Below are 14935 nucleotides of genomic sequence, written 5' to 3' on the forward strand. Positions count from 1 at the left end.
TTGCTGTGTGAGTGTCAATGTCATTTGTCCAATAATATGGGATAGATTCAGTGTTTATGATAAATGTTTCCATTCACGTTACGTCAAGGCATCTCGCATCACGATAGATAGTACTCGAACCTATCACACAAGACTAAAAGTCAATAAATAATCCACAACAGATGTAAAATCGATTATGTACTTTATTTGTGTATATATGTTTCATTTCCATATAATCATCAGGATTTTAATAAACCGAATGAATTAATAGAAACTGCATAGGAATGTTTTCTCATTATGGTTAAGTATGCCCCGTTTCTCATACCTTGTATGCCGCTAAGATAATTTAAGTTGAGCGCTTATTCGTTTTTTATGCTTTAACGCCCTGTATATTTCTCGCCGGAGCAATTTAGGGTTGGGGCGGGTACAATATGTACCACTGCGGTTAAAGTGAAGGCCATCTGAGCGCAGATCCCTATCTCCTATCCACCCATTAGGATTTAGAAATTTCACACACAGTTTCCCACGTGGCCACTCCATAGTCTAATTTAAATCCCCAATCACCTTCCAGCTCGCACCAATTCACGGACCTAAACACAGATCAAAAACATTTCACATCGAAAACAGAAATAAATATCTAAACATAAAAGTGGAATTAGAAGTACACACCCTAATGACAAGCAACCATACCAACCTTTACGACCACATACATCTGGAAAGTATTCCCCCTCTTCGCGCAACTAAATTAATTCAAATATTGAAATAACATTTCCGGCGCTAAATACCAATACGTCTAGAATGTGGGTCAGGTTACTATTATCTGTACTAAATTCTGTGAATTTAGGCAGCGACTCGAGGAACAACACCGTTAAGTAGGTTGTTATTAATTACTGAAGAGAAATTCATACAGGTAACTCTTTAATTCATAGCTACACATGTATTACTCACAAAGTCTTTAAATGTATTGTAATATTTCAATGTATGCTAATACAAATAAACCACAGCCAATTAGCATTCTCCCTGTCTTAACTGAGCAAAGAGGTACCCATTTACCCTCACCCGTTCCCCTCTCCCACAGACAAGTAAACAGACTCAGTCCGACAGATGGCGCGGCAGGTGCTGGTTAAGGTAAATGCATACAGACAACTTTCTTTAAGTTACAAAAGTGCCAATTATAAATTAAAATTACAAATTACAATTATTAATTGTCTCACTTGCTTCAATATCACCATTTCACAATCACTGACAAGTTTATACAATATAAATTTATTTGTACATAGTATATGTGGATCGAATAAAGGGGATCTGATAGAATCTGAAGGTGATCTTCTAGAATGAAATTCATATAAATGTTATTGTTTACAGCTATAGTACACTGTACTAAGTATTTCAATTCCTGCATAAAAATATTTTGTCAGCGATAATAAAATCTGTAGCAAAGAATAAATGCTTAGAAAAAGATAGGATGGCACGGAGCAGTGGTCGTGGTGGTGGTGATTGTTGTTTTAAGAGGAATTACAACAAGGTAATCTTCCTCTATGAAAAAATTAGTGGAAAAGAAACTTACAATCAAAGAAGATTATAAATTCAACAAAGAAATTTGGAAACGCAGTACAAAATAAAACAAAAATTATTGAATTAGGCCTAAAAATTACTATACAAGCAAAAGGGAACGTGCGTTCCCTCAGTAGCAGTACACTTGTAATTTGCACACCCTTGATTGATCCACTGTCGCACGTAAAGCTGATGACGAAATCAGCAATAGTCGCGTCATCGGCTAGTATTCGTTCAAGTATTTCTTGCAGGCCAAGGCTCCGTGTTAGGCCAGAGAGATCGGCGCACTCTGTGAGGATGTGGGCCACGGTGAAGTCGGCGCCACAAGAACACAATGGGGTGTCTTCAGTCTTTTGAAGATGAGTGCGTGACCTATCCTCAGCCTACACAATACCATGGCCTCCCTCCGTGAAGGCCGGAAAGAGGACCGCCACACGTTAGTTGTCTTCCTAACTGCTCTCAGCTTCATGGGAGTTCGGATAGGTAGCCACTCCGATTCCCAGGACGCGCAGAGAGTTCGACGTAGCTGAGAACAAATATCTTTAGCAGGTACATTTATAGGTCTTGGAGATAAAAGTACCGCTTCCTTTGCAGATTCATACACAAGTTCGTTTCGCTCAATCCCAACGTGGCTTGGAAGCCACGCGAAAGTAATTCTAGTGCCAGCATCACTTAACCTGCCTAGAAGGTCATGAATCTGCAGGACCAGTGGTTGCTGCGAAAAACAGGTTTCAGTGGACTGCGGAGAACTTAACGAGTTAGTGCATATAAGAAAGTGGTTTCTTCCGTCAACCAGTGCAAACTGCAGAGCTTGTAAGGTGGCGTACAGCTCCGCAGTATACACGCTACATACACTAGAAAGCGTGATCCTCGTGCTCACATCCTATTTTAAACAGTGAAGGTACGTTTTGCGGCCGGATATTTGTGAACGAAGTCCTTGAAATACTTCCGATAAACGGAGAAATACGTGTTCACCTTGAGTCCACGAAGATCTAGACATATATCCGGTCGTGGAACTACCTCGGTGGTATTGGGTACCAAATATGCATTAATAGCTTGGATATACGGCATTTCACGAATTTTGGTAGTATACATGAGGAGTAACTGCTGCCTCCTTATTCGTAAAGATGGAACTCCCGCTTCAGCGAGCAGGCTGGGAATGGGGTTATTACGGAAACCTCGCGTTGCCAGCCTAACTCCACAATGGTGAATACTGTCTAAAAGACACAGCTTAGATTTTGATGCTGAGCCATAAGCCGCACTTCCATAGTCAACTCGGGAGAGGACCGTTGCTGTGTAAAAACATAGCAGCACCGCATGGTCAGTCTCCCCCCACCCCCACCCGAAGTTCAGCTGAGAAACTTAATCATGTTAAGTCTCTTCATGCAAGCAAACTTTAACTGAGGGATGTGAGGCTGCCACGTCTCTTATCAACCTGGAGACCCAGGAATCTGTAGGTGTCTATCACTAATAAAACACTTTTTCTCAAGTGGAGCTCTGGCTCAGGATGCACAATCCGACGTCGACAGAAGTGTACAACTGAGGTTTTCACCGCTGAAAATCGAAAACCATGTTGCAAGACTTATGTCGACTCGGATAATAGCTTGCTGTAGCTGTCTCTCTGCAAATGCCACCCTTCCGGATCTGTGTGTAGAGCTAAATCGTCTACATACAGCAATTGAACGATTACGGGCAACTATGCCGTTGATGGCGATTGCGAACAGCGTGACACTCAGACCGATCCCTGAGGGACTCCATTTTCCTGTATGTAATATTGAGATAAAGCAATCCCTACTCGGAATCGAATGAGCCGGAGGGACATGAAGTTCTCAATAATCGTTGGCAAATTTCCCCGAAATCCCCACTGGTGTAGTGTGGAGAGAATTCCATATCACCAGGTAGTATCGTAAGCTTTCTCCAGGTCGAAAAACACGGCGACTAGGTGTTCATTCCGGAGAAAGGCCTTCTGAATGACACTTTCCAGTCTGACCAGATGGTCAGTGGCAGACCGATGAGAGCAGAAACCACTCTGATGGTTACACAAGAAACCTTCCTTTTCCATGGCCCACACAAGACGTCGATTAACCATCCTTTCAAATATCTTACAAAGGCCATTTGTAAGCCGTATTGGCCTATAACTATCCTGTAGTTTTGGATCCTTACATGGCTTGGGAATTGGTATCAAAATTCCCTCACGCCATTGAGATGAAAATGCTCCCTCACTCCATATTCTGTTGAATAGGGTGAGTATATATTTGAGACATCTGCCACTCAAACGCTTAAGCATTTGATTGTGGATATTTTCTGGTCCAGGGGCAGTGTCTCTGCATAGCGCGCTCCGAAACTCCCACTCCTTGAAAAGCACGTTGTAGGGATGCGAAGCTCTAGAGGCAAAAGAGAAGTGGTATGCCTCTGCTTCGCGCAAAATTTGTAGAAATGTAGGGTCGTGTCTCCCAGAGCTGGACATATCTGCGAAATGTGACACGATGTGGTCGTCAATGACTATATCTCCATTAAAGGAGATGCCGGGGACTGAGGGCACATTCTGTACTCCGACAATACGGCGGAGTTTTGTCCACATTTTTGATGACGGAATATGTGCAGTCATGGAAGACACATATTTTGCCCATGTAGCTTTCTTACTTTCCCGAATCAAAGATACTCGCGCAGTCGCTGAAATTTGATGATTGGCCAAAAAGCATGTAAACTGGACTCAGTCCGACAGTTGGCGCGGCAGGACCCGGTTAAGGTAATTACATACAAAAAACTTTCTTTAAGTTACAAAAGTACCAACAATGGGCTTACAATTATAAATTTTCTCACTTACTTCAATATCACCATTTCAAAATCATTGGGAAGTTTATACAATGTAAACTTATTTTTAAATAGTATATTTGGATCGATTAGAGGGGATTTGATAGAATCTGAAGGTGTTCTTCTAGAACGAAATTCATATAGCTGTCATTGTGTAGAGCTATTGTACTTTGTACTAAGTATTTCAATTCCTACTGTATATAAAAAAATATATTTTATTGGCGATGGTAAAAATTGTAGCAGAGATGAAAATCTTAGCTGAGGATAGGATGGCACGGAGCACTGCAAACTTTATTTACATTAAAAATTACTTACGGTACATTAATAAACATGGAGTTCACAATACATTTTTGAATCTTTCTTACGGGTAGTGAAATGAGTTATTTGTTCGTTTCCGTGACATTTCGGTCTGTGTTTTATTTGTAGTATATGTATTTTGTTGTTGTTACTTCATATATGTCGTTTGGGACACCCTAAAATGCTTGCAGGACTTGGATGATTTCTGACAGCGGGTATGTTTGTTGTGTTAATAGAAGAAACGAGACTACAAACTGGACAAAGATGGCGTGAAGTCTCATATTTAAATTTTCCGTCCCGGAATTACTAGATGCTTTTGCAGATAACATATTTCAATAGTATATGAAGTTGATGGAGTACGTGTATGGAGAAGATGTAATCTCTCCTTGTTGTCGATTACCATGTAGCTCGCACAAGAAGCAAGAATAAGAACCTATTATATATTACTGGATAAGACATTGGACTCAACAGAGGCTCCTTTATTTGCCGAAAACGAATATAGTGGCAATTGTATATTTGTGTACCGTCCGAAGAAATTATTTTTAATGACAAAAACTGCTGAATGAAACATAAATATTCAAAGATTATTAAGCTATGAAGAAGATGGCATTCGTGTTCTTACCTTGTTAAAAGAACACCAATATCAAAATGGTGTGGATGCTTTTCTTCTTTTGGTTTTATCTTCTCACACCATTCGCAGAAAGTAGAAAGCGTTTTCGGTGCATCACCGCTGATCTGCAAATCTAACTGAAATATTAAAATTTCAGGTTTAATTACTATTCATCACCACAATCATAAACAGTACATCTAATTGGGATGAGAAACATACGGTTATTCTCCATTTAAGAGCTACCGTATAGTTTATGAACGCTAAACACCAGGAGAATCCGATTTTATTATTATTATTCAGTCATTAATAATAATAATAACAATAATAATAATAATAAAAATAATAAACATATTAATGGAAACTGCATTTAGATTATGTCAGAATACCTACAAATCTAAGTGACTCTCCTACTAGGCCAAATTCAAGCACTACAGCACGATAGTCAAATCTGAATGTTTATATGCAGCTGAGACAATAGTCACGAAGGGACTCTCAGATTTGGAAAAGATAGGAGGTTCCTTAGAAAGATTCTTGGACCCAGAAATTCATCAGACAAGTTTACGTTTCGCATGAGACCAAACCGAGAACTATACCCACAATTTGAAAACATCACCATCACAGTGAAAAAGAGGAGATTGACGTTCTACGGACATATTAGATGGATGAGATCAGAAAGATTCGCCAACAGGATCCTCACCTTTCAGGAGAACAGCAAGACACAAGTCCCATGGTAAAAGAAGTCCACCGAGATTTAGAAAAATGTGGGATCACTGCAGAAGTTATAACAAACAGAAAAATCTTCAGGCAGAGAATTGCGAAGGTGAAGGACCTAGCTGACGAGAAAACGAGGAAGAATAGAGTATTCTTGGCAGAAGAACGAGCACGAGCACGCCAACGGATGAAGGCATACTGGCGAAAAAGGAAGGAGAAAGAACTTGAGGTAGCAATGGAAGTTGCGTAATCGCAGCCCATAGATAACTGAAACGATTACGTGAGAAAAACGCTAGAGAGAAGAAAACTAGTAATAACAATATCGCCGAGATCATCATCCATATTTTCCTCAGAGCCACTTTTACTCCATCATATTTCAGGCTTGGATCCGTTATATTCGCTGTCCTTAACTATGATCACCGCAGTCTAGATCTTCCTACTTGCATTCCACTCTTTCTTCATCGTTTGCTTTCTCCTTTCATTTCTAAGATTCTCTAGTCTGTCCAAACACTAAATATAACAGAACATATGTACATATCTGTTAAATAAACCTGTTATTAATCAAATGAAATGTTTCGTTCTACAAAGACACCCTCAGATTCTATTAAATCACTTTTAACGCTGCGTGCATATGTACAATAGTTTATGTTGAGTAAAGTTGTCAATGATTGTAAATTGGTGAAATTATGAACATCTTTGACAAATTATTATGAATACAGAAGTCCGTTATTTGATAGAATCCTAAGGATCCTAAGTTAATCACATAGAAGGAGAGGTTGAATATGAATTAAACTACATATGCTGAAAGACCATGCACCTTTATTGAACTGTTTGCAATATGGGTTGAAAGAGACAATGCAATTACAATTTACAGGGGGAATTTTGGCGCCAGGTTAGCAGGGTATCGGACTCCCATGGCAGCAGTGCATGCCCTTATGCGGCTCGGAATGGTGTCAAACACCCTTTGGATCCTCTTCTGAGGCATGTTCGTCCACACTTGTTGCAGCTGTCCCTCCAGATCCCGCAGGTTGGTACTGAGACGGAGTCCCCTTCCAGTGTCATCCCACACGTGTTCACTGGAGTACCTCAACATTCTCTAGGCAATCCATAGACACATGTACTTTGTGTGGACGTGTATTATCTTTGGAACACTGCCCCAGAGTGCTGTGCCATAAGGAGTAAGACGTGAAGGCGCAAAGTGTCTTTGACGTATCGCTGTTTCGTCAAAGTCTCCCCAAGCAATATTAGAGGTGACCTGAACGCATATCCTATAACTCCCCACACCATGATGCCAGGAATTTCACCTGTGTGTCATTCCATCATACGGGTAGGATCTTCCCTCTGCCCTCGACGCCGTCAAACCCGCACACTATGGTCATCGGAGATTGTGGAGAAGCGGGACTCATCACTGAACATGATGCGACGCTAGTCGTCCTTTGTCCATGCCTTCCGAGCAAGGCACCATTCCAAACGCAGGCGTTGGTATTCTGGTGTCAATGGCAAGCGACGCATGGGGCGGTAGGACCCCAATCCGATGGATGCGAGTCGTCGAGACACTGTGGGGGGAACTCACAGGATGTTGTAGAATCTTCAGTACATGTTCGTGAATGGCGGGTGGCGAAGTTAATTGATCCTTCAAAGCTTGGAGCACCATACGATGGTTCTCCCTCGGGGTGGTGTTTCTTGGTCGACTTGAACCGGCGCGACGTGATTGTGTGTCTTTATGTACCCAGTGAGTCCAACATCGGACCACTGTGACATCTAAATGGCCCACATGCCACGCAATTGCACGATACGACTAACCAGCCTCATGCAGTCCCTCAACGCGGCCTCTGGCACATGCCCTCAGTTGGTGAATAGACTGTCCATGTGCCTGCGAGGCATCTCAGGTGCTTCGTACTGTACGTAGTCCTCTCTGCACGTCTTGCTTAACTGTCTGACTCACAGCAGTTGACTGGTAACCACTTATCAACAACAGGACGGTGCCATCACGAATGCACCCTGGTGGGCGTTCTACACATTACAGATAGTTGTAAATCTAATAATTTACCCACACATCAATGGTATACATGTATACCTAAGTGGGATAATATTGGGCCACTCCTTCTGGGTGCTTAATATTTTCTGCCAGGCAGTGTAAATTCTCTGTTATTTTCTCTAATTTTAGTGTTCAGGATTAGTGTAATGAGTGTTATCAGTGAGTGATGCAATGATAGTTCTGGTGTACAAAGGAAAAGGTGACAAGAAAGCGGATAATTACAGGTCAGTCAGATTCACGCTTCGAGTGAAGTTGAACTTACAGAAATTCAGCAAGATGTAGCGGATATTGTAGATTAAGGAGGTAAAATGGACTATATTGGTATTGACCAATCTAAGGCTTTTGATAGGGTAGATCGTGGGAGAATACTGACGAAAATTGTGGCTATTAGACTAGACTAAAAAAATGATTCAATGGGTGGCTAAATTTCAAAAAACAGAACTCACAGAATAAGAGAAGTTGAAAAATTACTTCAGTACGCTCTCCTGACCAATCTTCCACTCATTAAGGTTATTTGTCAAAACCTGTTACATATTTCTGTGCTATATATTCATCCTTTCTGTACTTAGCATCTTCAAACCTGCGTATAACAACTCCATTAATCTCTATGTAGTTGGGTATCCTTTGTCTGCATTTGACTCTTACCAGGTAATGATCACTATCTCCATCCGCGCCTCAACAACTATCCACTTCCAGGACACCTGAAGCATGCCGTCTATCTATAAGCACATGATCAATTTGGTTTTGCATAGGCATATACCATTATCATTCGAAACCTCATTCAAAATCTCCTTACCAGGTGTTTTCCTGTAAGCAATTTTTCTTCCTACTTGGGCGTCGAAGTCCTCATCCCATAACCACTTTAACATCATGCTTTGCCAATAGTGCTAATTCTTGTTCCAGTTGTTAATAATGTTAAGGTTTTATCCGTGGTAGTCCGAGGTGAAAGAAGGTGCGGGCTTGAATAGGTCTCAACTACAAAATTAAAGTTAATTTAAAACCTTAACAAAGGTTATATTTTCTTTTCAAAATCAACAAATAACATATAACAACATTTAACAATTTCCACTAGGTGAAATAACAACGAAAGGCAGGTACCAAATAATTTTACCCGTTCAGGGATTTTTACAAGGTTTTGGGCTTCGAGCCCCACAGTCACAATCCTTGAGCTATTAGCCCAACTTTACCAAGTTACAAAATTGAACAAAGGGTTAGAAAACCCCGTCATGCCAAGGAGCACTTGCTCCTAATTACAGTATTAAGCCTCCTAGAGGCACACAGAGATCAAATTTAGGAAAGAGCACACCTGCTCTCAATAGTTCAAGCCTATCAGGAGGCCATAAGCAGACCTTACACTCAACTGCACTTAAGGCATACTTATAAACAGGGGCAACTTGTACCCATTCTACTGGGCTTAAAAGGAAAAAAATAATAGATTGATTTAAACGGCCCTAAATACAAGGGGAATGGAGGCGAGAACTTGCACTCCAAAATACACTTATTAAAACCTAAGAGGCACTAGGCCGATAATACAGGGGCTAATCCCAATCTATGGAGGTGACTCGTATGATGAAACTTAACACATTAAGGAAGCGTAGAAACGGTTATGAAAACGTAGTCACCTCAATTTCAAGATGAAGGGGAGCTCGAGAGGGTAAAGCACTCTCTATCCCCGCTTTACAGTAAAAGAGATTTCTAGTTTTTACATAGACTGAAAAAGAATTTACATTTTAAAGTGGTAGGTTACATATTAAAGGTTTCGAACTCTCCTCGAGAGTTAAACTGCTGAGCTAGCACGAAATAAAGATGTTAAAAGGCCATTACCTTGTTGAAGATCTGCTGTCTGAAGAACGAGGCGCTTCCCGCCCCCTGCTACATATTCACACACTGAGTTAGATGTTATACTAGTGGCCCTGAGACAAGAAAATCAGCAGTTTTTATACCCTCGTGGAAAATTCGAGACCTTTGCAGAATGAGTAGACACACCCCCTCAACTTTATTGGATAGCTTAGGGCTGTACCTCCGTATCCTCTGTTTCCACAGCCATAGAACAAGTTGTGTGCCCCAGTTTCAAGTATTACACGTCCATTCGATTTTACCTCTTGTATTGCTACCACCATATCGAAGAAGATATACATGATTGGCTGAGAATTAATTAAAGAAATTCGGGATTGGCTAAGTTCAAACCTGGTGGAAGGAAGAATTAATATTGCCAACCCGAGAATCAAAGAACAAAATTTAATAAAGACAACCACTTTTGAATACAAAATTTCTTCAAGAATTTTCATTCCTTTGAACCAGAGTGCATGATCATAGTATTTTGTAGAGACATCTGTTAGAGAATGTCCACACTTCTTGATTAATGAAACAAAAGCAAATGGAAAACACACAGAGACTTCTTCTAATAAACAGTAGAGTTAGTTCGGTTTTTAAAGTTCAGGGTTTCTCCTGTAGATTAAATTGGCGCAAGATTTGAACTTGCGTCGTAGAGGTGTACCGCCCGGTACAAATAAAATAAATTTCTTCCTTCTATTCTGGATCTTTGGTGGTGCATATGCACATATGAAAGATAGATTGAAGATGCGGGATTTTTCTCGTAGAATATAAATTGTGTCATTAACGGGCTTAAAGTTCAGTACGGCATTATTATATGCTTTATCAAGAGCCCTGTACCTCCGTATCCTCTGTTTCCACAGCCATAGAACAAGTTGTGTGCCCCAGTTTCAAGTATTACACGTCCATTCGATTTTACCTCTTGTATTGCTACCACCATCACATTATGTTTCTTCATTTCGTTCTTCAGAATCAGTAATCCTCCAGGTTTACCCACTGTTCCTACATTCCGTGTCACGAAATACCGATTCATGTCCCGTTTACGTTGCCAGGGTCATTTATCCGTTACGTCCGTCCGATTTCCTTTATCCTTTGGTTCCTAACAAGTGCTTTTTCCGGGTTAGAGGTGTTGACCCCTACGTTCAACCCCCAACCTGGAGGACTACACAACTCTTGGTTTCGTCATAAAATCCTTGTAATCGTGCTATGATGTCATCAGGCAACAACCATGTCTCAGAAATTCTCATACATGCCTGCGTGGTACATGATTATACTCCAGAAGAATAAGGATAGAAAATCTCCAGAATGAGTAAATTAGACGTAAGTACATGGATATGATTAATGGAAAGTTCCAAACACTACACAATAAAAAGGTTCAGGAAATATAAAGAGAATGGGTGTCATGTAGGTATGCTGTACTAGAAACATCAAGGGAATGCCTTGGGCACAATTGGGTGTAAAGATGGGGGGAAAGTGAACACCTTGGTTGAATGATGAAGCTTGTAAACGTAAAAGGAGGGCGTATCACAAATGGATCTACAGAAGAACTATTCCGGACAGGGAGTTGTATGTAGATGAAAGAAAAGGAGCCAAAAATATACCTGTTGACAGTAACGAGGAATCTGAGAAATAGTGGGTAAAAGGGAATGGATAGTGTTTTGGGTATACCAGGCGAACCAATAATAGACCCAGGGAATGGCTGGACAGGAGGAAGAATATTTATACGTTCTTCTCAATGTAAAATGAAATAATTGTTGACGTCGCGAACAACAACCGAGATCGTGGGGAGGACAATGATGTTAGGGAAATAATTACGCTTGGGAAATGTAAATGATGGTAAATAAACTCCATTGTCATAAAGCAGCGGGGATAGATTAAATTAGGGCTGTAATGGTGAAATATAGTGGGAAGGCAGGGGTGAAATTACTTCATGGAATAATGAGATTAGCATGGAATGTTAGTAAGGTACCTTCTGATTGGACAAAAATAGTAATTGCACCTATCTATAAGCAAGAAAACAGCAAGGATTACAACAAATATCGGGGTATTTCTTCGACTAGTGTACCAGGCAAGGTCTTCACTGGCAGTTTGGAAGTAATAGTGCGATCTGTGGTTGAGAATACGTAGGAAGAAATCCAGTGTGTTTTCAGACCACAGAAGGGTTGTCGGGATCAGATTTTCAGTATGCGCCAGGTAATTGAAAAATGTTACGAGCGGAATATACAGTAATGTTTTATGTTTCGTAGATCTAGAGAAGTCATATGCCAGAGCAGCGAGGGACTATGGGATTAAGGACAGATTATTAAAATCAGTCAAAGACATACAGTTGAGTTGTGGTGCGAACTGATGCTTGAATGAGCTCTTGGTCATGGTACTTCCAAGGGTAAGACAAGGCTGTAATATTTCAAAGTTGTTGTTCATAGTTTACTCGCATTACATACTGAAAGATAAAAAATGGCAAGGTGGGATTCAGTTAGGTGGAAATGTAGTAAGCAGTTCGACGTACAAAGATGACTTGGTTTTAATGACATATTATGCTGAAAGGCTGCTCCAAAGAAAGACTGTTGCACACAGGGAGTTGTACCTATATAAAAGAAAAAAAGAGCGAAATGAAACCAAAAAGTCTGGGAAGATCGGCATGGAAAACGTTCTGGACAGTTGAAAACTCTGAGAAAAAGAGGCGAAAAAGGAAATTAATAGTGTTTCGTGCATATCAGGTGGACTTAGTGTGGTATTGAAAATAGGTGTAATGAGTATGAGATGAAAATTAGCCTTTCCAAGACTAAAGTGATATCAGTAGGTAAGAAAACTAAGAGAATTGAATGTCAGGTTAGGAATAAAAATCTAGAAGAGGTAAGTTATTTCAAGTATTTAGGATTTGTGTTCTCTCCGGCTAGTAGTACAGTGATATTGAATCAAGGTGCAGTAAAGCTAAGGCAGTATTCTGTAAGGTGGAAGTCAGCTCCCGTACGAAACTACTTTTATACCGGTCAGTTTTTAGACCAACTTTGATTTATGGGAGTGAAATCTGGGTGTACTCAGAATATCTTGTTCATAAATTAGAAATAACAGACATTAAATTAGCGAGAATGATTGCTGGTACAAACAGGTGGGAACAATTGGAAGAGGATACACTGAATGAGCAGTTAAAGGCTGAATTGAGATTCCAGTTGTCAAAACTCAGCTTGTACAGTGCAATAGCTTATTGAAAGGAGGTTTGTTATTTTTCAAATTCATAATTATAACTTAATAGTAAATGTTAAAGATGCTAAATTGGCTATTAAAGCAGACTATAAATTAATACAACCCAAATAATGCGTTGAGAGAATTAAGCAGTATAGCGAAACTTTCTCATTGCCAGTAACCTCCTTTCTCGGGAGCTTCATGTACTGAGGCAAGAATCTGTCGATGGCAACTGAGACATCATATACAATTCAGCTGAACGTGGTCTAAATCCGTAAAAATCTGCATTTTCTTATTGGATATTTTATATTCCGTAATAAATCAGGGCAATGACAATTTTGTTCTCTGCAGATATTGGCAACCATATATTAGAACCATGCTCGTGTAGGTTAGGATGCACAAGTAGTTCTAATAGTTCTCATGTAGCATGTATGAATGCGGTATGAATTCTTGAAATTAATATCGCCGTAATTCAAAAAGGTAATCGGTCTTTTTTCATACTTTCTATATATCTTCTCATCTCTCGTATTTTGCCTACTAATACAACATCATCCACGTTTTCTATGTTAATGAAGATAGCCCTCAGCTAAACGACCTCTAGAGCGGGGCTAAATTTAGTCCGGCTCATACTCGAACTAATTCAAAAAGCCGGTGGTAGTGGTGGTGGCGATTTTTGTTTTAAGAGGAAGTACAACTAGGTAATCATCCTCACTGAACAAATTAGTGGAAAAGGAAAAAATATTCAACGAAGGACCATCTGTGAATAAGAAAGGCGTTCATTTGCTCTTGGTACATAGTTGATACCACCTTTGCTCGACTGTCCACAACTATAAATGTCATACCTAGGAACTAGCCCCAGAACATTCACTAGTAAGTCCTTCTTCTTCTTCTTCTTCCTCTTCTCAAAAGTTCCGTACCAGGTCGCTGTGATGTTGGAAATCAGTCTGTTCTGCTGTTAGAATTTACTGTCCAGCGTTAACTCTTATTATCACTTCATTTGTCCTTTTAGCCTTCCGTAGAATAAAAGTAATTATCTTGTAATCACATTCCTAATGTTTCCATAATGGCCTGGTGCTGGTGTTTCGAGTTGACACCTTATATGCGACATACTATGACCGTTCATCACATCACTGGAAGCATATTAGGACATTGTACAGTTCAAACATGCCTTTTCCGCGCTCTTATGCTTTAATTAGTGCCCAAGTTAGCGCACGTTCACCCTTCCCGGGATACGAGTCGCGCGCTGTCCGTTCCATGGGCCAGACTCTATTTACGCGCACTTGCTCTAACGAGTCATTCTTTCGCCTGCGGGAAAAGCGCTCTCAGGCAGGCGTGACAGAGGAGAGAATACCCACGCTGCTAAGTAGGTCACAAACATTGCTTTCAACCCTGGAAAATGTCACTTCTTCGCTCTTTCTCCCGCGAAAACACCACTACCAATCCACAAGACATCAACTGTTTCAAAAGGATTAATTGCAGAAATCAGGTAATACTTGACGGATTTCCAAGAATAAAGGCTCGTAATAACCGGCTAGATTAATGCAGATTCATCACGCCAAGAAGTGTTGTATATAATGGAAATGTAACCAAGTACGCAGTAAACAAGCATCCTAACCGGTGTTTGTCAGATGGTGAAAAGACATTGCGGGAGCAAAATCAGAAGCTCCGCAAGTTCAGCCCCTCCCACACGAAGCCACCAAAGGGGAGATTACGTCAAAATGCACGACGCGACGGTAATGAGAATCGATCAGTGGAAACTGGAGTGAAAGGGCTTCAATTTGATATCTCAACCAATGATGTAAATTGCCGATTAGTGGAGTGAATTTTCATAAGGTATAACACGGTTTCCCTATTTAAGAAGACCGATTCAGAACAGTAAGGCACTTCAATATTTCCAGTCGCAGTGTGAAGTTGCG

General features: G+C 40.4%; 1 protein-coding gene across 1 annotated transcript in view; it reads right to left on the reverse strand.

Annotated features, from left to right (window-relative positions):
• The window catches only part of LOC136858689 (A disintegrin and metalloproteinase with thrombospondin motifs 12), a 477582-nt gene that overhangs the window by 227161 nt on the left and 235486 nt on the right, over positions 1 to 14935 (reverse strand). The window contains exon 7 of the mRNA XM_068225727.1: positions 5267 to 5391. Within this exon, the coding sequence (XP_068081828.1) occupies positions 5267 to 5391 (125 nt within the window). The remainder of the gene's footprint in view (positions 1 to 5266; positions 5392 to 14935) is intronic.

Source organism: Anabrus simplex, chromosome 1 (genome assembly GCF_040414725.1).
Source record: "Anabrus simplex isolate iqAnaSimp1 chromosome 1, ASM4041472v1, whole genome shotgun sequence".
NCBI lineage: Eukaryota > Metazoa > Arthropoda > Insecta > Orthoptera > Tettigoniidae > Anabrus > Anabrus simplex.